This window comes from Indicator indicator, chromosome 14, assembly GCF_027791375.1.
Source record: "Indicator indicator isolate 239-I01 chromosome 14, UM_Iind_1.1, whole genome shotgun sequence".
NCBI lineage: Eukaryota > Metazoa > Chordata > Aves > Piciformes > Indicatoridae > Indicator > Indicator indicator.
The window spans coordinates 26,749,601-26,772,583 of record NC_072023.1 but is presented as its reverse complement, the minus strand read 5'-3'; the positions used below and the strand labels follow the sequence as shown (position 1 = coordinate 26,772,583).

General features: G+C 49.6%; 1 protein-coding gene across 1 annotated transcript in view; it reads right to left on the bottom strand.

Moving 5' to 3' along the window:
- Positions 1-2,638: 2,638 nt before the first annotated feature.
- LOC128971530 (chromatin remodeling regulator CECR2) overlaps positions 2,639-22,983 on the bottom strand; it is a 143,526-nt gene continuing 123,181 nt past the window's right edge. Inside the window, exons 9-19 of the mRNA XM_054387110.1 lie at positions 22,594-22,750; positions 17,121-17,250; positions 16,808-16,845; positions 16,614-16,705; positions 15,551-15,677; positions 13,836-14,269; positions 12,311-12,439; positions 11,362-12,184; positions 7,636-9,034; positions 5,632-5,737; positions 2,639-2,734 (exon numbers count right to left, since the gene is read on the bottom strand). Coding sequence (XP_054243085.1) covers positions 2,639-2,734; positions 5,632-5,737; positions 7,636-9,034; positions 11,362-12,184; positions 12,311-12,439; positions 13,836-14,269; positions 15,551-15,677; positions 16,614-16,705; positions 16,808-16,845; positions 17,121-17,250; positions 22,594-22,750 — 3,531 coding nt within the window. The remainder of the gene's footprint in view (positions 2,735-5,631; positions 5,738-7,635; positions 9,035-11,361; positions 12,185-12,310; positions 12,440-13,835; positions 14,270-15,550; positions 15,678-16,613; positions 16,706-16,807; positions 16,846-17,120; positions 17,251-22,593; positions 22,751-22,983) is intronic.

Genomic DNA, 22,983 nt, shown 5'->3' with positions numbered 1-22,983 from the left:
GGTGAGCGCCCAGAGGCTGGAGCCAGGCTCTGCTGGGTGATGCCCAATGACAGCACAAGGGGCAATGATGGAGGTTGAGGCATAGGAAGTTCCATGGAAACAGGAGGAAAAATTTTTTCCCTGTGAGGGTGACAGAACACTGGAACAGGCTGCCCAGGGGGGTTGTGGAGTCTCCTTCTCTGGAGATATTCAAAACCTGCCTGGATGCATTCCTGTGATCTGCTCTAGGTGATCTTGCTCCAGAAGAAGGGCTGGACTGGATGAGCTTTCCAGATCCCTTCCAACCCCTAACATTCTGTGTGATTTACAATGACAACTGAAGATCGTGGGAGGTTGGGAACACCACACACCACTCTTGCAAAGGAGGAGGCAGTGGGGAGACCAAGAGGCTAAACTGCCAGAGCAGCATGCAAAGCTCTTCTAAGAATATTGGAGATTTTTGGCATGCTCATGCATGGCCAATGATGTATTTGTTCTATGTACTACTTAACACGAAATCCATAATTACAGCACAACACATCCTCCATAGGGGTAAAGTAACAGCTACAGGGAGCTTTGCTAAGTTACTACCTTGGGATGCTTTCTGAGCAAGGACCAATTGGTAATAAATTATACTACAACAATGCTGGGGTGGCGGGGGTGAGAAAGAGGACTTCCAACCAGAGTCTACAACATCTCTGTATTGGGTTAAAATATTCAGACAGGGATAGAAGTGTGGCACTCAGAAGCTGGAATATTTCAAACTGCAGTTACATTTCTCCTGCACTGCCTGCTACCCCATGGCAAGAAGTACCACTCTCACGTAAAGAGCTGCCCTTTCACTCTCTACTACCTCCCTCCTTAAGCCCCTCTCTTTCACAGTATCTACAAAGCAGTGCTGTGCAGCACAGGTTGGGAAACCATAGACTACAAAACCCACATTTTCTGCTCCTTCCCATATATCTCCAGCAGTGTTCCACCCTAGCAACCAGCTCCCAGCACTGTGCCCTCTGAGGGGTTCCAAAATTTCTGGGATTTGCTCAGAACTCTGGTTTTTGGGTGATCCCTAGGTATCACCATAAAAGGGAAAAAAACCAAACCCCAAGCACTTCTGAACAAAGCAGGTAAAAGTCTAGAAACCCTGAGCTAAGATTCCACAAGCAGCTCTCCATCTCAGCATGCCCTGTGCCTTGGATAGCTCTCTTCCTGTAGTCCAGCCATAGTTCCCCCTATGTTAGGTTAGTACTTTTCTAATATAAACCATGTGTCCTCACAACAGCAGCTTCTTAATCACTTGAACAAGAAGTGCTGACTACATCAAAAGCCATTTACCTAGAAACCCTTCCACCAGGAGTCAGCTTCACCAATCTGTTTTGTCTACCATCTGCAAGTCAAATCCTCCTCCCAGCTCTGCGTTATGTTAGGTAAAGGACATTCAATTCACACACTCCATACAGGATCCTTCGGGTATCTGTCCCTGTCTGAGCCTCCATTAGGCTCTGCAGGGAGACCACAAGGAATTCTTGCCTTTCTCATACCTCCCATTTTGATGTGGGCTTGGTACTCCTCCAGGTACCATGACCACTAGAACTATGCTTTCAGTGTCAGAGCTGAAGACCAAGAGTGCTTTAGCTTGGTTGTTTTTTTTTTTTTTTTTCTCTTTACAGCTTCTAAAAACACAAAGTTCACAATGAACTGAATGAAAGGCACTTCAAATATTTGGGTAACTGACTATGATAATGGTCTTCAGACAAACAGGCTGAAGTGCAAGCAGTGGTTGTTTGCAGAATCTATCAGTTGCAATTTTGGGATTTTGAATATTTTTTTTTCCTTTCCTTTACTATATTTTACAGTTCCCCCATTTTTAAACACACCATTATTTTTGTACCTACAGAACTAAAGATTGCTTTGCAAGGAGAAGCAACCATGTCTTCAGTTGTCTCAGGTTTACTGTCTTGAAGAGCAGTTATGCTTGCACAGTTTTTCCATAAATATCTACTGCTACTGCTGCTTCAGTACCTCCCATTCAGGGAAGGCTCCAGACTTGCACTTCCAAGCAGCTGTGGCACCTTTGAAAACTCACTGCCAGCTGATGAGCCAGCAGCAGATCCTTAGGTCTGGGACAAATCTGAACGAGCTGTAACAATGTCCTTGGCAGGGGAGAGAAGTTACCTGCTTCTCAGTCCAAGGGTCAGGATCATCTATTCCAGTTTATACCAACCCACCAGTGACAACTGCTCCCTAAATGACAAACATAAATGGACAAAACAAAGCAAAGAATCTCCCTTTTGTAATGTAATGGCATCTCTAGAGACTGTCATTTATATTCTACTGAAGTCTTCCTCTGCAGAGCAGCCAGCTGTCCAAGGCAGCTCCCTGGGCTAAGCAAACAGCTAGCTGCAGCAGGGAGCAAGAACAACTGCATTTGTAAGCACCTTTATGGGAACAGCATGAAGAAACTGAACTCCACTTAAGCTTGGAAGCTGCCTTGGCCAGAACACCTCAGCAGTGCTAAAAGTACTGTAGCAACACAGCAGTGAGACTCATTGGTAAGAGGGCACTCATATGGCTGCCCTTCTTTGTTCTAACTCGTTCAAGAGAGGAGTCCTCAGCCTTCAGGCTTTCTGTGCTTCCCAGAGCTCAGGGCAGGAGTGATGGCTCAATCAGATGCTACCTGCTGTTTGCTCAGCTTTGCCAGCTTGTGGTGGATCCACACAGCAGGCCAGAGGCAGTCGTACATGCTAGTGCAATCCAGCTGAAGATATAGGTGATGGCACCAGCCAGCACAACAAAGCAGCCAAAAAAACCTCTCCAGAAACCTGCCAGCAAAGACTCTCCTCCTCATGCTGCTGCCACAGTCTAAAGGGCACTCGTGCTGCCACTCGTGCTTTTGCCAGCACAATTTGTGCCACACATTGGCACAACCTCCTTTAAACCACACCACTGTCCCTCAGGGCAAACAGTAGCCTGCACCAGGGCTGTGGGACCAGTAGATCTCACTGACCATTCCTGTCATGTAGCAGCTCCACCTTGTTTTACCCCAGTTCCCTCAAGAAGAGTCAGCTGTATTTCCTTGTTAGGTTTGAGATGTGAATAGATATCTGCAGATGAAATTCCTACAGAACTACTTTGTCAAACCTGTATCTGAAGATCAGTGCTTGGAGAAGCACTGGTACACAGGGTTTCCCCTGAGCAGCATGGGATCTGGTGAGGAAAACCCCCCAAAGACTGTGCACAGCCTCTGAGGGAAGCTGCTGCCAGCTCTGTAGGATATTGCTACAGCACCAGTGGGGATGAAGGTAACCCCAGTCAACTCAAGCACATGTCCCTCTTGTCCCCCACTCCCTGAGCCACCTAAGCATCTGATTTTGAATTAGGGCTTTCTGATTCACCTGAAACACCTGCAAACACCAAACCCAACTCCCCAGACCAACAAATGGCTCACACTACAGCAACCCAACCATTTCTCCACAGCAGCCTCATGCTCTCCCTTCACTGGCAACCAAGAGTGGTTAAGAAACTCCAGGGTACTTTCTGCTTGGCTGCTACTAAGAAGTGAACACAGCCAATAGAGAGAGAAAGAAAAGTGAGGACTCTGTTCAGCTCCTTGGGAAGCAGGGCAGTTCAGATCTGCACAATATTTGTTCCTGTAGACAGTTGCAGCTCCACCAGCTTCACAGAATAGAGTCTAAGATGAGCAGTTACGCCATTTGCTGTTTTACAGAGCATACATTTCTCCTATCAGAAAGACAGAGAGGAAGGTACTATACTAGTAGAAGGGACAATGCCATAAGTGTCCTGTCCTGGTTTCAATTCATGGTCCTGGTTTCTTTGTTCCTCCATGATGACAGGAGCTAGAAGTGCACTCAGGCCCTGGATCCAGAGGGGTGGAGAGATGGGGATGTGAGGGGAAGGACAAAAAAGACACAAGAAAGAGGAGGACACATTGTGCTCCCGAGCAAGTCCTGCTGTTAAGTCAACCAACCCTTGTGTTGTGTCTCAGTTGCAGAGGATAGGAAGGAGGACAGCAAGTCACCCATCGTGCATTCCCTCGGCTCTCCCCCCAGCCCCTCACCCTATCCTGAAAGATTTCAACCTGATATGATTGTAAACAGTTAAGGATTCCTCCAGTGCTAAGCCCACTACAAGCTGGGCCCACCCCTCCCCCATTATGTACAATACATTCACCAACAACAGAAATTTATTTCAAAAGGCAACAGGTTAAATTCTGTAAACTGGATCCAGCTCCAAAGCACGCACACACACACACACACACACACACACACACACACACATTAATACTACAAGTAAAATTCCATCATCGTCCTCTTCCACCCTGAAAAATATACCTGAGTTTAGCAGTCAGTGAAAGTTTCTACCCCAGCCCTTCCCTCCCCAACCCCCCCAAAAAAACCCAACCCAACCAACCAAACAACCAAAAAACAATGGGAAAAAAAAATATCCCTCAAACCCTGAAGGAGATGCAGTCTCCGGTCACAGAAAGCCACTAGTTTGCGATGCCTGCTCTGTGGTGGGGCAAGCCAGCTGCTCATCTGGCTGGGGCCCAGCACTGCTCCAGGGGCCCAACACAAAAGCTGTCACGGCACGATGTTCCACGGACCCGGGAAGCTACGTGCTGCTCAGGCAAGGGGAGGGTGGGAGGAAGGGCAGGTCTTCCTCCCCCTTGTCCAAATCATGCGTGGCTTTCGTCTTCATGAGGTCCTTTCCTTCCTTGGACTAGCTCTGGAAGAAGAACAAGGGTTGGAGGCTTTAAAGGGCAGCTTTAGAAAGGAATGACCTCATTATTGAATGCAACCAGTTCAAAGCCAGGACGATTGATCATGGAATCAGAGAGTGTTAGGGATAGAAGGGACCTCAAAAGATCATAGAATGGTCTGGGCCAGAAGGGACCTCCAAAGGTCATCCAGTCCAACCCCTCTGCAGTCAGCAGATCAGGCTGCCCAGAGCCCTGTCCAGCCTCCCCTTGAATACCTCCAGGGATCAACCACCTCCCTAGGCAACCTGTTCCAGTGTTCCACCACCCTCACAGTAAAGAACTTGTTTCTAATGTCCAATCTAAATCTGCTCTTCTCCAGCATAAAGCAGTTGCCCCTCTTCCTGTCACTGCAGGCCCTTGCAAACAGTCTCTCCCCACCCTTCTTGTAGCCCTCTTTGGGTACTGACAGGATGCTATTAGGTCTCCCTGGAGCCTTCTCTTCTCCAGGCTGAACACCCCCAGCTCCCTCAGCCTGTCCTTGTAGCAGAGGTGCTCCAACCCCGTGATCATCTTCATGACCCTCCATGTCCTTCCCATATTGAGGGCTCCAGACCTGTACACAGGTCCAACCTCCCTGCCAGATCAGGATCACCTAGAGCAGATCACACAGGAACACATCCAGATGGGTTTTGAATATCTCCAGAGAGGGAGACTCCACAAGCCCCTGGGCAGCCTGTTCCAGTGTTCTGTCACCCTCACAGTGACAACATGTTTCCTCTTGTTTACATCGACATGCCTAGGTTATGTTTTACAGTTGGCTAAGACTATAGAGGTATCCCCAGCTCCACTGAGCAGCACTTCCCAGCTTCCTCCAGTGCTTTACACTCTCATAACCAGTAGGAAGTGAAAGATTGGCATTCCAGTTCTGCTCTTACTTGATCCAGAGGCAACGCTGATGGTTTTTGTGTCGTCAAATCTTCCCGGGACATGGTTGCCGTAGGCATCTTCGGGAAGGGAGCTTGAGCCTGATGCATTTGCATTCTGGAGCCAGGTTGAATGGAAAGAGCTTTAGCACAGGAACATCATGAGCCAAGTTTCCCTACTTTGTTCAATGCATATATACAACATCCACATACAAGTGTGTAGCTCAGGTATTCTCCTTCCTGGCTTCCCCTCAAAATACAAAACTTTAACCCGTGCCACTTCCCCAAGGGCTGAGGTGTAAGCCAAGCTCCCTCACTACTAGAAGGAAGACAGACAAGAACAGTCTAAACACAATTATAACACCTGAACAGGGAATTTTTGGAGCAGCAGAATGTTCCACTTGGGAATAGAATGTGATCTGCACAACCTTAGTGAGAAGTCATTTGCTGTGAGGAAAACTTGAGATAGAAAGGATGGGCAAAGGAAGAGGAGGGGAAAAAGGTAGCAACATTGAAGTAAAGGGATTCACACAAGAGGCTAACTTCCACTGCAGCTAGCTCACCCTGCCCCACTGTGTGGAAGATGCAATAAAATACATGCAAGGGAAATGGCAATAGTCCATTTGATTTAGAGCTGCACAACTCTGGATGACACAGTAACAAAACACAGTGTGGTAGTTTAGAGGCTAGGGTGTCTTTAAAAAACCACAAAGTTGCAGATCTCCAGAAGGTCCAGAGTGTCCAGAAGGTGGACTGGAAGGTGTATTTCATTCCCATAAGTCCTGCACCCCTATAAAACTGGCTGCAGAGTCAGTTTTCTTCCCTTTGTCCTCCCTCCCTCCTCCCAGGAGGACACACAGGCTGTTATCTCTTGCAGGGGAGGCCTGGTGTTGGCCTTGGCAATGCTGCCAATTAGCTTGGAGCAGCCTAATTTGGACCTGGAGCTGCCAAGCCTAAGTTTAGCTGTGTCATAATGGTGTGGTATGGGGGGTAGAGAGGCTTGGTAGTGGGGAGTGGAGCATGAAGGTTTGGGTTTGTTGGCCTGGTTTAAAGGGATGTTTGTGAAAGCTTTGGCTTAATGGGGTTCTGTATTAAGCCTAGCCTATGGATTTTGTGTATTTTACACATTTTGCACTGTATTGCATTATAGTTTGTAGCTGTGAATAGTAGTTCCATTTAAATTTTCCAATTCTACCCCAATCCTTTGTGTGTTCCTTTTGGAAGGAGGTAAAAGAGCATCTACCTCACTCTAAACCAAGGCACAGAGTCAGATAAAACAAAGCACTGGTGTGGAGATCGATGGGACAGGCTAACAGGTGATAAGTGATTGCTACTTGTTTTAAGGAGCTGTAATGAGACTTTCTCTCCAGCTTACGAGACCTCTTACTCCAAGGGCTTGAGTCACCCACTAGCTTTTCAGCTTTGCTCACCATCTCACAGATCAACCAGAATCAACCAGGTTGGAAAAGACCTCAGAGATCATCAAGTTCAACCTATTACCTAACACCTCCTGACAACTAAACCATGGCTCCAAGTGCCACATCCAAGCTTTGAACATGTGCAGAGATGGTGACTCCACCACCTCCCCGGGCAGCACATTCCAATGGCCAATTACTCTTTCTGTGAAGAACTTTCTCCTCACTTCCAGCCTAAACTTCCCCTGGTGCAGCTTGAGACTGTGTTCTCTTGTTCTGTCACTGGTTGCCTGGGAGCAGAGACCAACTCCCACCTGGCTACAACCTCCTTTCAGGTAGTTGTAGACAGCAATGAGGTCTGCCCTGAGCCTCCTCTTCTGCAGGCTAAACACCCCCAGCTCCCTCAGCCTCTCCTCACAGGGCTGTGCTCCAGACCCCTCCCCAGCCTTGTTGCCCTTCTCTGGACATGTTCAAGTATCTCAATGTCCTTCTTAAATCTCTGACCTCAAGTGGTATCTCTTTTTAAGGATATCCAACACATTGTTACCCAAGCCTCACCCCCACTTCCCACCCTGCCTTCCCGCAGAAAGAATCATCTTACCCTGAGGGTCTATACAAGTCCTGGGGTGGCCCCCCCATGCCACCTCCACTGCCTCTCTGCTCCATCAGCAAGGCCTGAAAGTGACCAACGTTCTCGTCCCGGCAGTGGTACAGGGGTCCCTCCTGAGAGAGGCCATTGGCCTGGCCAGAAGCTGGATGATGAGCCAGGTGAGCATTCATAGGCGATCCGTACGTCCTGGGCTGGAAGTGACTGGCAGGGAGCCGGGATGCATAAGGAGGGCCAGTCTGTAGCATCATCCCATGGGGAGGGAAAGCCGAAGGGCTGAATCCCATCCCTGAACCCAAGTGTGGTGGAGGGGCTCCATAGAGGAACTCCCCTGCTGCCACTGAGCTCTGCCTCTTTGTGGCCGCATTGTGGTTGTCCAAATCAAGAAACTCTTTGGGACTCTCCGGTCTGTCCTGGGACTCCTCGGACTTTTCATCTTCAGGCCCCAACTCCTGCCTGTCGCTCGGAGAAACCTCTTTGGCACTCGCTAGGTCCATGCGGCTGGGAGAGGCGAGGGCAGCGCTCAGTGCCTCGCAGCCCTGCAAGCTGCTGGCAGATCCCCTGTCTGGGAAAGGGGGTCTGGCCAGGGGAGGGTGGGTAGTGGGGTTGGCCTGAGGGTGGAGGGGCCTCTGCCAGTCTGAGTAGCCCTGCGGACAGGCGTAGTAGGGCGATCGCTGGTAGTGGTGGTAAGAAGGTTGAGGCTGTGGCTGGTAGGGGTAGGGCATGCCCTGAGGAGGCCGATACCGAGGAAAGACACCAGGGTGGGTGCTGCTTGGCTGGAAACCCCGTGGGGAAAAATGCTGGGGGTGGGAAGCAGGAGGAGGAGGAGGCTTTCCTCCCATCATGGGGCTGAACCCTTGCAGGCCCGGGTTGATGTGGTAGCGCCCAGCTGAATTTGGGTATTCCAGACCAGGCATGTAGAGAGGGTGGAACTGGCTGGGGGCGGCCCCCATGGAGCCAGAGTCCACAGCAGGGAGGCTGCTGCCCTGCCCCATGCAAGGCACAGTCGTGTCGGGCAGAGCCTTCCCACTGCTGCAGAGGGGCTTCTCCAACAGGTTGGTGGCTAAGCCTTTCCCCTCGGTGCCAGCCATGGGTCCCTCTCCTGCAGCGCCGTTCTCAGGTAGGGGACCCCCTCTCTCAGAGGTGGGCACCAGGTCCCTCGCACAGCCTGGGCCGCCGGCATAGCCACTTTCTGCTGGCCACGTGCCCTTGCCCTGTCCTGCCTTTAGGTCACCCTTCATGCCGGAGCTGTCCCCATCCCCGTCTGGGGGCAAGGCGCGCCTGGTGCACTCCATGGGCAGCGGGGGCTTGGGATGAGGTAGGAGTTTGGTGTAGGCTCCATCAGGAATGCTGATGCACTGGGCCTTCTCGTCCATACCTGCTGGTGGCTCCACTGGAAAGAGATGGGGAGGAAAAGCCACCTGTTGGTCTAATTTCGTATTGTCCTTCCCTGCCCAACACGTGCACCCACACTCACCCAAAGCACACAGCTCAGAGTAATTCCTGCCAGCTTAACTAGGTCTACCAAAGTGATCTCTCAGCATCCTGTTCTACTGATGACCCAAAGCTGCCAGGTAGCCTGACAAGTCCCTAACATCCGTATGGAGAAAACCTCTCACTTTTGCACAAATGGAGGAGAAAAAGGAAGGGCTTTTTAAAGCCACACAGATCCTTCCATCATAGAGTACTGCAAAGTCTACAACGTTCTGTCCTCTACTCAAAATTCCCTATGGGACTGCCAGAGTGTGGCACCAGGACAACTGCTTGTCTGTGGGGCTGCAGGCTCCCTCACACAGCCTTCAGAGACCTTTAGCAATCCTGAAGTGCATTTTTGCAAAGTCAGGTGATCTTTAGTAGCTCCTTCTTTTAAAAGGGCCCTTTTAAAAACTCGTTGTGAGGTTGCATCTGTGATGGAAAGGCACGTATGAACTGATTGCTTAAGACACAGGCCTGCTGTAGTTTGCAAGCCACTGGTAGGTCATATGCCCACCAGAGTAACATCACACACATGAGTTTGGTCTCCTGTGGGTGTGCCGAGACTGCCAACTGGAGAGGCAGAGTTGGGAAATCCCACAGTGGCTTCCACACAAGAACAAAGAACTTGGGGTAACAGTAGCTTGATTTCAAGCTGTGCTGCCCCTTCTAATCCACAAATACCACTTGCCCACAATTTGGGCAGAAGTGCCACTGTGCACTGAGATACTGTGAAGCCAATCACAGTCAGATTTTAACCAACTGTGATTTGGAGATGCAGCAGCTCTGCCCTGAGATCACTCAACACCCTCCTTCGGTCTCTGTTCTAAATCCAGCACAGCTAAATGATGATGGCTCTTAAGCAATGCCACACAAGGAAAGAGTTTCCTCTTAGTACAAGGCACACAAGGGATCAATAAAAGATGCAATGGGTTTTGATCTTTAGCTAGAAGCAATAAAAAAAAAAAATCTTGATCTCTGGGATTTTTTGATCTCTACTTTAGGTTTTATTTTTAAGGGGTTTTTTTGATCTCTAGTTTATCAGCTATAGCAAATGAAATTCAGCTAGAAAGAACTTTGTGATGGTACATACGACATGACACCATCCCACCTGAACTGACACAGCTGCCCAGAGGGCTTTCAGGCAGTCCTGTTGTGTGAAGCTTTTGAGATATTGAAAGTTCCCAAGGCAGATGTGCAGTTCAGAGAAGCCACACTGACATACACTCGAGGGTGTCTGTTCAATCCATTTATTCATGTAACATCTTCTTCCCTTACCTAACTCTGCAGAACCAATTTTGATATCAACTCCAAGTAAGCTTTAGAAGCATCACAGCCTATGCTTTGCATTTGCAACCCATGGCAAACTGACAACTTTGCAGATATAGCTGGGACAGAGGGGCCCTCTGCCAGGCTACAGTGAAACAAAACAATCTTAGAAAAATCTAAGCAGTGGCTGAAGCAGAAAACACATTCCAATTTAGATTTTAAAAAAGGTGTAACAAAATGTGTCCCCCACAACTATTTCACAAAATATTTAATTCTTTTCTAGGAAAAAAAAAAAAAAGAAAACAAATCCTGCTTTTGCTGCTGAGCCTCAGCCACCCTTTAGAACTGACTCTGGTAAGCCTGAAAGCCAGGACATATTTTAGAATCATAGAATTGTCAGGGTTGGAAGGGACCTCAAGGATCAGCCAGTTCCAACCCCCCTGCCATTAGCAGGGACACCTCACACTACATCAGGTTGCTCACAGCCACATCCAGCCTGGCTGCAAAAACCTCCAGGGATGAGGCTTTCACCACCTCCCTGGGCAACTTGTTCCAGTGTCTCACTACCCTCATGGGGAACAACTTCTTCCTAACATCTAATCTGAATTTACCCATTTCTAGTTTTGCTCCATTCCCCCTAGTCCTAGAGAAGTGGAAGCACTTCTCTAGTGGTGCAAATGTAAAGAAAGCCACACTTGCAGACACAGGTTTTGTACATCTGCAAGACACTTAAGTTTGGACCCTGCAAGTCTGGAGCCAGTCTGGAGCCCAAGAGCAACAAAGCTGGCCTGGGGGTGCTCTCTTACCCTCCTTGCAAACTCACACCAGAGGGTCTGCCCCAGCATGGGAACTGGCAGTGTTGTGCAGCAGGTGGGAGGGATGCCTGGCAGTAAGCAAAGGGGAAGCAGGCAGGGAGACACAGGTGACAGATGGAGGCAGGGAAGGTCAAATGCTACCACCAGATGCTCAAAGGTTTACCTTGGTTGCTTTCTGTCTCCATGGTCTGACCGGCTGGATCCTGTGAGCTCCCGTTCCCCACAATGGGTTTGGGAGGCTGCACGCTGGCGGCAGAGGCGGCGTGAGCCAGCTGGGGGAAGGGTCCAGGGAGGTGTGGGGGGGGTGGCTGGCGAGGGTGGTAAGGCACACCCGGTGGGCACACACGGGAGGACAGCTGCTGCATGGCAATCATCTCTGGGCTGTCCATCATGGAGTCTCCGCCCTGGCACCCTCTTTGAACCTGAGGTGGTCCCCCAAATAGAGTGGTCGGTGGCTGTGGCATCCTCTGGCTGGAAGCTTTCCCAGGTGGTCTGATAAATCCTGAGGGAGGCACCCCGTGAGGTAGGAAATTTGACTGCTCGGTCCACTGGCTGGGAGGCAGTGGTTGCCTCACGGCCCTGGGGTCCATCATATGACCCAGGGCACGGGGCTGGAGCGAGGGCCCCGGCCCTATGGGCGTCTTCTCCTCTGGCCCCACGGCACCCTGGCTGGCAGGGCTGTGGCTGCCGTTCCACAGGGCTGGGTGTGCACGGTTCAGGTACTTGTAGGGCCGGTACATGTGCCCTGGGGGGACCTCCGAGCCCTCCGGTGGCCTCACAGGGGGTCCGTTGTGCCTCGGGGGTAGGAAGCCCTGCTGGAACTGGGCAGGTGGGTAAACTGCCTCCGGTGGGGGGCCACTCACACGCCCCAGCTGCAGGCTGCCTGGCCGTGGGCCGAGGCCGCTGACGTGGGTGGGTCCTGCGCACGCCTGCTTCTCCGGGGCAGCCAGCCTGTGCCCACGGTGCTCGCTCAGTCCCACAGCCGGCTGGGAAGGAGGGAGAGAGAGAGAGAGAGAGAGAGAGAGATGGGATGGCGGTCTCAGTGAGAGCTGTCACACTGCAAGATTGGAGGGTCCCAGGGTGCTGCATCTCTCAGCTGCAGCATTTCTTACCTGCATAGCAAAGTGCTGGTGCTGCTGGACTGGGTCTGCAGGATGGGGCTCAGGCACTCGGGGGGAGCCATACAGTTTTGTGGGATCTGACCCGCGCAGGGGACCGAATGTTCCTGGCACGGCTGGTCTCTGGGGGACAGGGAGGGGTGCAGAAGGGAGAAATAAAATGATTTGTGAAGCGCGGTAAAGCAGCAGAGGCGGTGCAGGGGAGGGGAAGCTGAAGGTGGAAGAATCACATGGACAAGCCGACAGAAATATCCACAATCTCTTGCCTATGGACACAGCTGCCCTGCCTAAGCCACTCTTGCATACCCCAGCCATGTATCCTGTGCTCAAGGCTGCAATATGCTCACCACCCAACTACTTGGGATCAAGGAAGATGACTGGAGGGGGCAGTGGTCAGCTCCAAGGGAAGGAGCAGACCGCAAGAGCATGCAAGCAGGATGACTGCAGAACGTTCTGGATTTCCTTAAAAACACTGATTGCCTCCAGCTCTCCTATGACTTCTCACTATTTGTGTCACAAGAATCACTCTAAAAACATTGTTTGATTTCTGGCTAAAAGGGCAAGGGATCTCAGAGGAGAAACCAGTACAGCACACCACAAAACATCAGTGATTAAAATGGAAAAGGCAGTGAGGGATGAGTGAGGAACAACCCAGAGGGGAGGCAGAACAAGTAGCATTCAAGGAAGAAATGCTGAGCTAAAGACAGGACACTGCTGCTACAGCCCAGGGTGGCCTCGTGTTTGATTTCATTTACTGCTTCCATAAACAGCCAGTGCACAAAATGCAGTAGTACACAGATGGCACAAAGCTATCAGGCATCTGTAAACAATTGAGACAAAAGAAGACCAGCTTGTTTAGCATCAAAAACTGGAGGTTAAGACTGCTTCCCATGCACAATGGGGTAAGTCTCCAAGGAGAGAAGAGAACTAAGGGGAGCCAGGACTGGCACAAGTCCACACAGACACATGCTGGCCATGGGAAACGTTAGGGGAGTGCTCCCAGCTCGTGTGGCAAAGACGGGAACTGTACCAGTTTAAATCTAAGAGCTGAAAAGTTTCATTTGTAGAAATCATAGCCCTGAAATCCTTAATCTCTGTGAAGTGGAGGGGGCTAATCTCTTTTTGGTGGTGTGCAATAAGACAAGAAACAACAGGTAGAAGCTTGAACGTAGAACATTTCACCTCAACATGAGGAGAAACTTCTTTACAGTGAGGGTGACAGAGCACTGCAACAGGCTGCGCAGGGGGGTTGTGGAGTCTCCTTCTCTGGAGACTCTCCAAACCCACCTGGATGCATTCCTGTGCAGACTGCCCTGGGTGATCCTGCTCTGGCAGGGGGGTTGGACTGGATGATCTCTTGGGGTCCCTTCTAACTTCTAATGTACTGTGGTATTGTGAAAATGCTCTTGCCATGCAGTAGTGAAGCATCATTCTGCTTCACCTCCCTCCCTTCCTCCACAGGCCTGAAGAATAGCAGGAACTGCAGCACGGAGTGAAAACAGCAGGAACCGCTCCTTACCATCTGGCCGGGGTGCGGCACAGGGCTGGGCATGCCGCCGTACTGCAGCAAGCGAGGGAAGCCTCGCCCGTTGGCAGGGCCCACTTCCTGAGGAGGCTGCGCTGGGTTGCCACTTGGGTCCTCTGCAGAAGATGAGGAGAAGGAGGAGGAAGAGGAAGAGGAGGAAGAAGCAGGAGCCCTGGAAGCAGCGCGATATGGTGGAGGCTTTCCTCCGTTTTCCAGGCGTTGCTGCCTCTTGCCTGCTCCATCTGTGTCTCGCGACCGAGTCCAGACACTGCCTGTGCTGGAGCGGCCGGACCGCCGGCTCCTCTTCTCTCGCCTCCCATCTTCTCTGATCCAAAATTCCTCATCAGTATCTCCATCTTCCCCAGGGAAGTGCTTCATCATTGCTCGGTGAAAGCACCTCTCTAAGTTGTAAGCCATCTTGGTATATTCTGGTCAGAAAAAAAACAAACCCCAACAGTGTCAAGGGACAGAGCCTTATAGAGAAAAACAACTAAGCAACATTGGACCATTCCCATCAGACAAATCATCTTCCCTCCACAAAGTTTCTTTGTGGAAGGCTTTTGTTTCTCACTAGCCAACTTTGGTTTACATTCTTAAACTTGATAAAGCAATGCAGCATCAGATTTGTTCAGTAAGCCCTTACCAGAGGACAAGCACACAGGCGTGACAGAACAGCATTAGCAGCTGCAGAGTCAGCATTAACTGAGTGTTCCAGCACAGTGCCAAGAGTTACATTATGAGAAGCACCACCTCTGCTCATGGTTAGCCAGCAGAGTGCTGAGGCAAGAAGTGTGTACTTCCAGCAATGCTGTTTGATTACGTTCAGAGGCTTTTGGACTCATTCAAATTTCTGCTGTGTGCTACAAACCAGGGGGAAATCAGCAAACGTTAATTATCCACGTGCAGTCTCTAAAGCATGCACTGAGTCTGGAGCAAAAGCCATTTGCAAGCACCAGCGTCCAGACTGTGTCATTTCCAAAGGATGGCTCTGCTCAGAGGGCCTCATACTTTTAGCTGGAGTAGGTAGGAAGGACAAGACATGAGAGGTGTTAATGACAAAGGCTTGAAGCAAATGGCTTTCCAGTTGTTTCCACTAAACTAAACCTGAAGCTCCTCAGGAAGGAGAGTTCTCCCAGTGACACTGCAGGAATGCCTTTACTTGGGGCCCAGAGTGACAAGCTGGGCAGCTCTAACTATTTTCCCTTTCAAGGCAGTGCTGGTGAGACATACTCTGCAGTGATGACCCACCATATGGGAACTGATTTCTTACCTAAGCAGTGTGCAGAATTTTAATTGGCATGGCAATTAAACCCAAGGTTTTCCACTTGCATGTTGTTCATTCAATAGGCAAGGAACCTAAAAACTACATTTTTCTTAGAAAGGACTACCAGCCTGGTTCATTCATTACTTTTCTGTGGTACTCAGCAAACACTGGGAGCTAACCAGATTCCAATGCTTTTCAAAGTCTGTGTTAGAGAGTATGAAAAAAGGGGGCACACAGAAACACACACAAGCACATGAAGGAAGTGGTTGAGTCATCATCCCTCAAAGATATTTAAAAGATGCATAGATATGGTGCTGAGGGACATGGTTTAGCAGAGGACTTGTTAGTGTTGGGTTAATGGTTGATCTTAAACACTTTCTCCAGCCTAAATGTTTCGATGACTGAGAGCTGCAAATAGATGAACTTAGCATCTTACTGTTCTTACCACTGCCTTCACCATTGTACTTAAGACAGTTCCTGAACATGGTCTTCATATCGCCCACAAATTCTTCCTTGGTGCAGTACTGACCTCCATTCAACTTCTTCTCCATACTAGAGATGTCCATGGGGGCCTGAAAGGCAACAAAACATCCCTTCAGTTACAGCAAGCACAGTGGGGCTTACAAAATTGCATAGATATCTTCCTCACAGAGAGGGAGTGAGAAGTGAGAAGGGTGGCTCTACATGAGCCACCAGTGTGCACTCGCAGCCCAGAGAGCCAACCAGAGCCTGGGCTGCATCAAGAGAAGTGTGGCCAGCAGGGCAAGGGAGGTGATTCTCCCCCTCTTCTCCACTCTGCTGAGACCCCACCTGGAGCACTGTGTCCAGTTCTGGAGCCTCTATTGCAAGAGGGATCTGGAGGTGATGGAAGGTGTCCAGAGAAGGGCCACGAGGATGATCGGAGGGCTGGAGCTCCTCTGCTATGGAGACAGACTGAGAAAGTTGGGATTGTTCAGTCTGGAGAAGAGAAGGCTCTGAGGAGACCTTCTTGTGGCCTTGCAGTATCTGAAGGGGGCTACATGAAAGCTGGGGAGGGACTTTTTAGGGTGTCAGGTAGTGATAGGACTGGGGGGAATGGAACAAAGCTAGAAATGGGTAGATTCAGATTGGATGTTAGGAAGAAGTTCTTCACCATGAGGGTGGTGAGAGACTGGAAGAGATTGCCCAGGGAGGTGGTGGAAGCCTCATCCCTGGAGGTTTTTGCAGCCAGGCTGGATGTGGCTGTGAGCAACCTGCTGTAGTGTGAGGTGTCCCTGGCCATGGCAGGGGGTTTGGAACTGGCTGATCCTTGAGGTCCCTTCCAACCCTGGCAATTCTATGATTCTAAGTGGATGCTGCTCTCCTGAGAGGCAGCCTCTCAGCTTTGGTTTCCTTGCCTTGTGAGGCTACTGGAGTCATGCAGTTTGAGTGTGAGGGCAGTGTGGCCTACAAACCCTCAAATCACTAACAGAAAACTGCACCCCTGTCAACAGTGTGATTAGTCAAGAGGGCTGGACCACTTTCCATACCTTAATGATCTGGTAGTAGTTGGGAGCATATGATTCATCAACGGGCTCCAAGAAGGGCCAAGAGTCCTTGTGAGCCTTTACCACATCTAGAACTGGCAGTAGCAAAAGAAAGGTGAATGGTTAAACATAGGAGCCCAGGGCAGCCTTTCGCTTGGAGCAAGTCATGCAAGGGGGAAAGCTGGGGCAGGACTAACCTTTGTACATAGCTGTGAATTCATCATCCAGTTCAAAGCTGTAATGGGAAGTGAACAGTGAATATGCAAACTGAGGACATGTCAGACATGCTCTCATACTTCATCTGCCCTTCTACTCCATGCATATGTGCCATGATGCTGACAAACAGGCCTCATCACAAACACTCTTCCAGTGTGGATCAAATCCAGATGTTTCACAGCCAACTCCTCACCGTCCTCCAACCTCACTTCTCCCTCCTCATTCCTGTGAATGACCACACTCCTCTCCTTCCCCTACACCCTACTGCAAGGCACTCATGTGCTGCATACTCACAGATCCTTGGTCCTTCTCTCTTCCCTGGTAGGGGAGCTAGGATCCAAGTGGGAAAGCTCAGGGGGCAGCTCCTTCCCCTGTGCCAGCAGCCAGGCTCGTTCTTCACGAAGCTTCCTCCTCCTGGCCCGTTCTGCAGCAGGGAGGGGTGGGAGAGGAAAAGCCATTCAGCAACTCCTTGTCAACACAGCTTGCAGGGAGAATGAAGGCAGCTCCTGCAGCTCTCAAGGACTCTGGTGAAACATTCTTGTTCTTCCAAGCAAAAGCAGCCACAGCACAGAAGCAGAGGACGTGAGAACACAGCTCACCATCAACATGCTGCTTCATTTCTCCTTGACTTTACAGTCACTGATTTTGAAGCCTTACTGTGATACAGATGCCTCCCTAGGCAGCCTCCAGACAAATTCCTGAGCATGGTGTGGTGCTAAGAGAGAGGTTCAATGCACAGACCTAGGCATAGGTCAGCACTATGGAAAAAGTTGGCTTGTTAAGCTACCAACCTGCAGATGCTTCACCTCAGCCAGGGGAACAGTGCTACTCCTCCTCTGCACCGAAGTAAAGGAAAATTGTGAACTCGTTGAAGAGAGTTGTGGTCTATGGGATGGAGTCTAGTTGGAGGCCTCTATCTAGTGGAGTCCCTCAGGGGTCAGTACTGGGACCAGTTCTATTCAATATATTCATCAAGGACCTGGGTGAGGGCACAGAGGGCACTGTCAGCAAGTTTGCTGAGGACACAAAACCAGGGGGAGTGGCTGACACAGGAGGGTTGTGCTGCCATTCAGCCAGGCCTGGACAGGCTGAGAGCTGGGCAGGGAAAAATGGAATTCAACAAGGGCAAGGGGAGAGTCTTGCACCTGGGAAAGAACAACTCCATGGAGCAGTAGAGGTTGGGGACTGAGCTGCTGGAGAGCAGTGAAGGGGAAAGGGACCTGGGGGTCCTGGTGGATGGAAGGTTGACCATGAGCCAGCAATGTGCTCCTGTGGCCAGGAAGGCCAATGGCATCCTGGGGTGGATTAGAAGGGCTGTGGTTAGTAGGTCCAGAGAGGTTCTCCTGCCCCTGTACTCTGCCCTGCTGAGGCTGCATCTGGAATATTGTGTCCAGTTCAAGAAGGGCCTCAGGGAACTGCTTGAAAGAGTCCACTGCAGAGCCACAAAGATGATTTAGGGAATGGAACATCTTCCTTATGAGGAGAGCCTGAGGGAGCTGAGGGCTCTGTAGCTTGGAGAGGAGGAGCCTGAGAGGTGACCTCATTCCTGTTGATAAAGATGTGCAGGGTGAGTGCCCAGAGGCTGGAGCCAGGCTCTGCTGGGTGATGCCCAATGCCAGCACAAGGGGCAATGGTGGAAGCTGAGGCATAGGAAGTTCTATGGAAACAGGAGGAATTTTTTTTTCCCTGTGAGGGTGACAGAATCCTGGAACAGGCTGCCCCGTGGAGTCTCCCTCTCCAAATCTGCCTGGCTGTGTTCCTGTGCGATCTGCTCTAGGTGCTCCTGCTCTGGCAGGGGGGTTGGACTGGATGAGCTTTCGAGGTCCCTTCCAGCCTCTGGCATTCTGTGATTCTGTGAAGAGCAGTGCTGAGGGAAGGGAGGAAGTTCCACCAGCTGGGTGGCAATAAGTAATCAGGGACACTGATATTCTCCACCACCATGGCCAGCTTTGGGAAGATTGCTCAGGTAGGCCTGCATGGCCAGCAGCCAGATCAAGCAAGCTGCCACATAAGAGGGCCACTGGGAGAGCTTTGGTTTAAGAGGTGAGAGACAGGAAGAAGCAATGCTGGTAATATAACCTGTGTTTTGCAAGCAGACAGCTGGCTAACAGATTGCTTCATAATAGAAAGTTTATGGGCTCTTATGAACCTAATTTCCTTTTGGTTATAGGAAATCTGAATTCGTTTGACTTGCTAAACACCTGTGGTTGTACCACCTTTCTGTAGGAGCTCAGTTCTGTCAAAGTAATCTTCAAAGAGAGATGTCACAGGAGTAAGACTCCAGAAAAGAGGCCAGATGGAGGAACACCCAGAGTGAAAGAAATACAGGGCGGGGACTTGGCTAACACCCTCTAGAAGAAGCTCCATCGTTGGAAAATAGCAAAGACTTGAGAAGCACCAGCCCTGTAAGAGTAGTAATTTGCTGTCTTACTCTGTCAGTCAAAAACCAAACTTGGGATGGGAGTTGAGGGCACAAGAAAACTAGGAATGGCTACAAGGTGAGTATTTCCAGGGAAGCCCACAGCCAGTTATGCCTAAGATTGGTAAAAGAATGTTCAAATGTCATGTTAGGAGATTCTGGGTAGTACTGAAGCTGGAAAGAACATATATGCATCTTAGATGTCCTACAGAATCTCAACAGCATCTATTACATATAGTGATGAGAAGTCCAATATCCAATCAGGTTTTTAAGGCCAGGCTGGATGTGGCTCTGAGCAACCTGCTGTAGTGTGAGGTGTCCTTGCCCATGACAGGGGGGGTGGAACTGGATGATCCTTGAGGTCCCTTCCAACCCTGACAATTCTATGGTTCTGTGAAATTGCAGTTAACAGAGGATATCTGAGTCTGTCCAAGTACTTCATACTGCTTTTTTAAAAGCAGCATCATTTAGATGACTTTGTAAAGGATATCCAAATGTGGAAGCTGAGAAAAACATGAGGTGATGGTTTGGGCAGCCAGAAGGAACTCTCATGGCAAAAGCAGCCAAGCGGTAAGGTGATGTAGATTTTCAAAGTCCACCAAGGCCTGCCAAGGATCTGACCTAATACACTGATGGTATCAGACTGGAGCTCAGTCAGAATTAATGCCAGGCCCCTCTACCACAGCAAGTGATTAATACAGTGTGTTAGAGATCACTGGCAAATCTCATTGCCACGCTTTTGGCCTCAGTTAAGTCCTACCCAGCAGCTCTCAAAATCTAACCAATGCCCTTAAAAGTACCTCAAACACCTAGAAAGAGAGAGAGTGTGAGAGGGAATGTTGGAGTAGCATCTGGGAAAAAGCTGGACTGGGCTCTTTTCAGAGGTGGTCAGCGTTAGGATAAGGGGCAAGAGATACAAACTAGAAGACAGGAGGTTTCATTTGAACATCAGGAGAAAATTCTTTAACTTTGAAGATGATGGGGCTCTGGAACAGGCTGCCCAGGGAGCTTGTAGAGTCTCCTTCTCTGGAGACTTTCAAGACTCACCTTGACATGTAACTGTGCAGCCTGATCCAGGCATACCTGCATGAGCAGAGGGGTTGACCTAGATGATCTCCAGAGGTCCCTTCCAAACCCTACCATTCAGTGATTCTAACTGGAACTTGAGCCTGCTGTTGTGGTAAGAATCTAGAAAGCTGCTTTAGCTCAGAAATCCAGGAAAGCACAGATGGATCCAGCAGGAGACTCGCTACCTGAAGCATGCATTTGAGTGAGGGGAAGTGAAATCTCAGACTGGGAACAAGAACGTGCCCTAAACCCAGGCATATAGTCCAAAACCAAGAAGCAGATGAACTAAGTTCTCAAGAAAGCAGATATTTCACCCTGTGTTTCACATCACCCCTCTGCAGAAGGACTTACAACATTAAGGTTAAATCCCAGACTGCAAAAAGTCCTTTGTCACCCTAAAATCTGTCAACAGATGTCCCTGCCTTTTTACAGCTATGTACCTGTAGGTCTTCTGGAACTTCAAGACTAATTTTGTCTATACAATGAAGAATTAAGGCACAGAGAACATGCAATTTGCTAAGGTGAGAAGGTCAAGCAAGTAACTGGATTTCCTAAAGGTTAGAAAGGTAAGCAGGTAAAAGAAACTATTCTTAGATAACATCTGGTCTGCTACCAAACATCTGGTAGCAAACTGTTTCATCTTTGAAAGTTTACAAGGTTTTCATGAACTTAATCTTTATTCCCTTCAGATTCTTTAATCACTTAAGGATTCATTATTTATCCTCACTATCAATACAGGCTGGGGGATGAGGTGATAGAAAGCAGCCCTGTGAAAAAGCATTTGGGGTTGCTGATGGATGAGAAGCTGGACAGGAGCAGGTAGTATGAGCTTGGAGCACAGAAGGCAAATCACATCCTGGGCTGCATCAAAAGCAGCACTGCCAGCAGAGCCAGAGAGGTGATTCTGACACTTTGCTCTGTTCTGCTGAGACCTCACCTGCAGTACTGTGTGTAGGTCTGGAGCTCTCAGTATAGGAAGGACATGGACCTGATGGAGCAGGTCCAGAGAAGGCCACAAAAATGATCAGGGGGTTGGAGCAGCTCTGCTACAAGGACAGGCTGAGGGAGCTGGGGGTGTTCAGCCTGGAGAAGAGAAGGCTCCAGAGACACCTAATAACAGCCTGCCAGTACCTGAAGGGGGCTACAAGAAGGACGGAGAGAGACTGTCTATGAAGGCCTGCAGTGACAGGAAGAGGGGCAATGGCTTCAGACTAGAGAAGAGCAGATTTAGATTGGATATCAGGAAGTTCTTTACTACGAGGGTAGTGGAACACTGGAACAGGTTGCCTGGGGAGGTGGTTGAGGCCCCATCCCTGCAGATATTCAAGGAGAGGCTCGACAAGGCCCTGGGCAGCCTGATCTAGTTGAGGATGTCCCTGCTGACTGCAGAGGGGGTTGGACTGGATGTCCTTTGGAGGTCCCTTCCAGCCTGGACCATTCTATGATTCTATGACAGATACCTCCACACATTCCTACCACAGATTTCTGAAGACATTTAGGCTTTCCCTGGAAGTGCAAAAGCCCAGCCAGCCACTGCAGCAAAAACAACAGATAAAGGAAGCCCCAAGAGGAAGGCTGACAGAGAGAAGGTGGTCAGAAATGGACATGCTCTTAGACACCAGGGCCTGCATGTACTGGCTGATCACCTGCTGCCTGTGCCTTGATCTGATGCATTAAACACAATGGCTTTTTCTTGTGGACACCTGAAATTAGTATTTAATTCAAAGCCATGAATTCAAGTATTTAATTCAAGCTCACCATCTGAAGCTGCCATGTGTAGCACTCTATTTAACCTGGACTGCTCAGGTTCAGGTCTCCAAGTGACAAGGCCAGTAGCAATACAAAAATACTGCTCTGGTTAGTTCTGTATTGTCCCCATCCATTTCTCCTCAAAGAGAATCTTTGGGTCTGAGTGTTATTCTGCAAGAGCAAAGCCAGCTTATCCTGCACACAGGGATAGCCATGAGGAGGCAACTGGAGAGACACAAGAGAACTGAATAGCAGGAAAAAACCCAAGTACACCTATGGCAGGAGAAAAAGTAAGCATGGTCTGAGGAAGACAGCACAGCTGAAGGATGCGTGAGAGAACAGCCACCAACACCAAGGGAGACAGAGAAAGGAAAGAAGCTACAGACAGACCAATTTATCATAGGTAAGTGCAAGAAAAGATATTTCCATTAGCAGGTCTGGCAGGGGAGGAATGCAAATGCAGACTTGAATTCAAGATCTCAATCTTGACTTTGAACAGTTCCCTCCCTGCTTCACCCTGGCTGCATGTACCTTCCACTGCTTTGACCTTCTCCTCCATCTCTCTCTTCCTCTCCTCCTTTAGCAGCTGCTCCTGCTCCCTCTTCTGCACCGCTATAAGGATTTGGCGCTCCTCTTCTTCCTCTCTGCGCCTCTGCTTCTCCACTGAACTCAGCACGTTCGGGTTCACCTGTGTCAAAATAGTGCACCAAAAACTGTAATGCTTTGGCTTACTGAAGTCTGAGCAGGGCTAGGTTTACTTTGAGCAAATATTAAAGCATACCTACAATGAATGGCTGGTGGGGAAAAAAAAAAAGCAGAGAGGGGAAAAAAAAAAAGGATTTGCACATCTGAATTCTTGGATGGAAAGCAACAGGTAAAGTTATTTGTCAAGCAATGAAAGCTTACTGAGACAGGGACAAA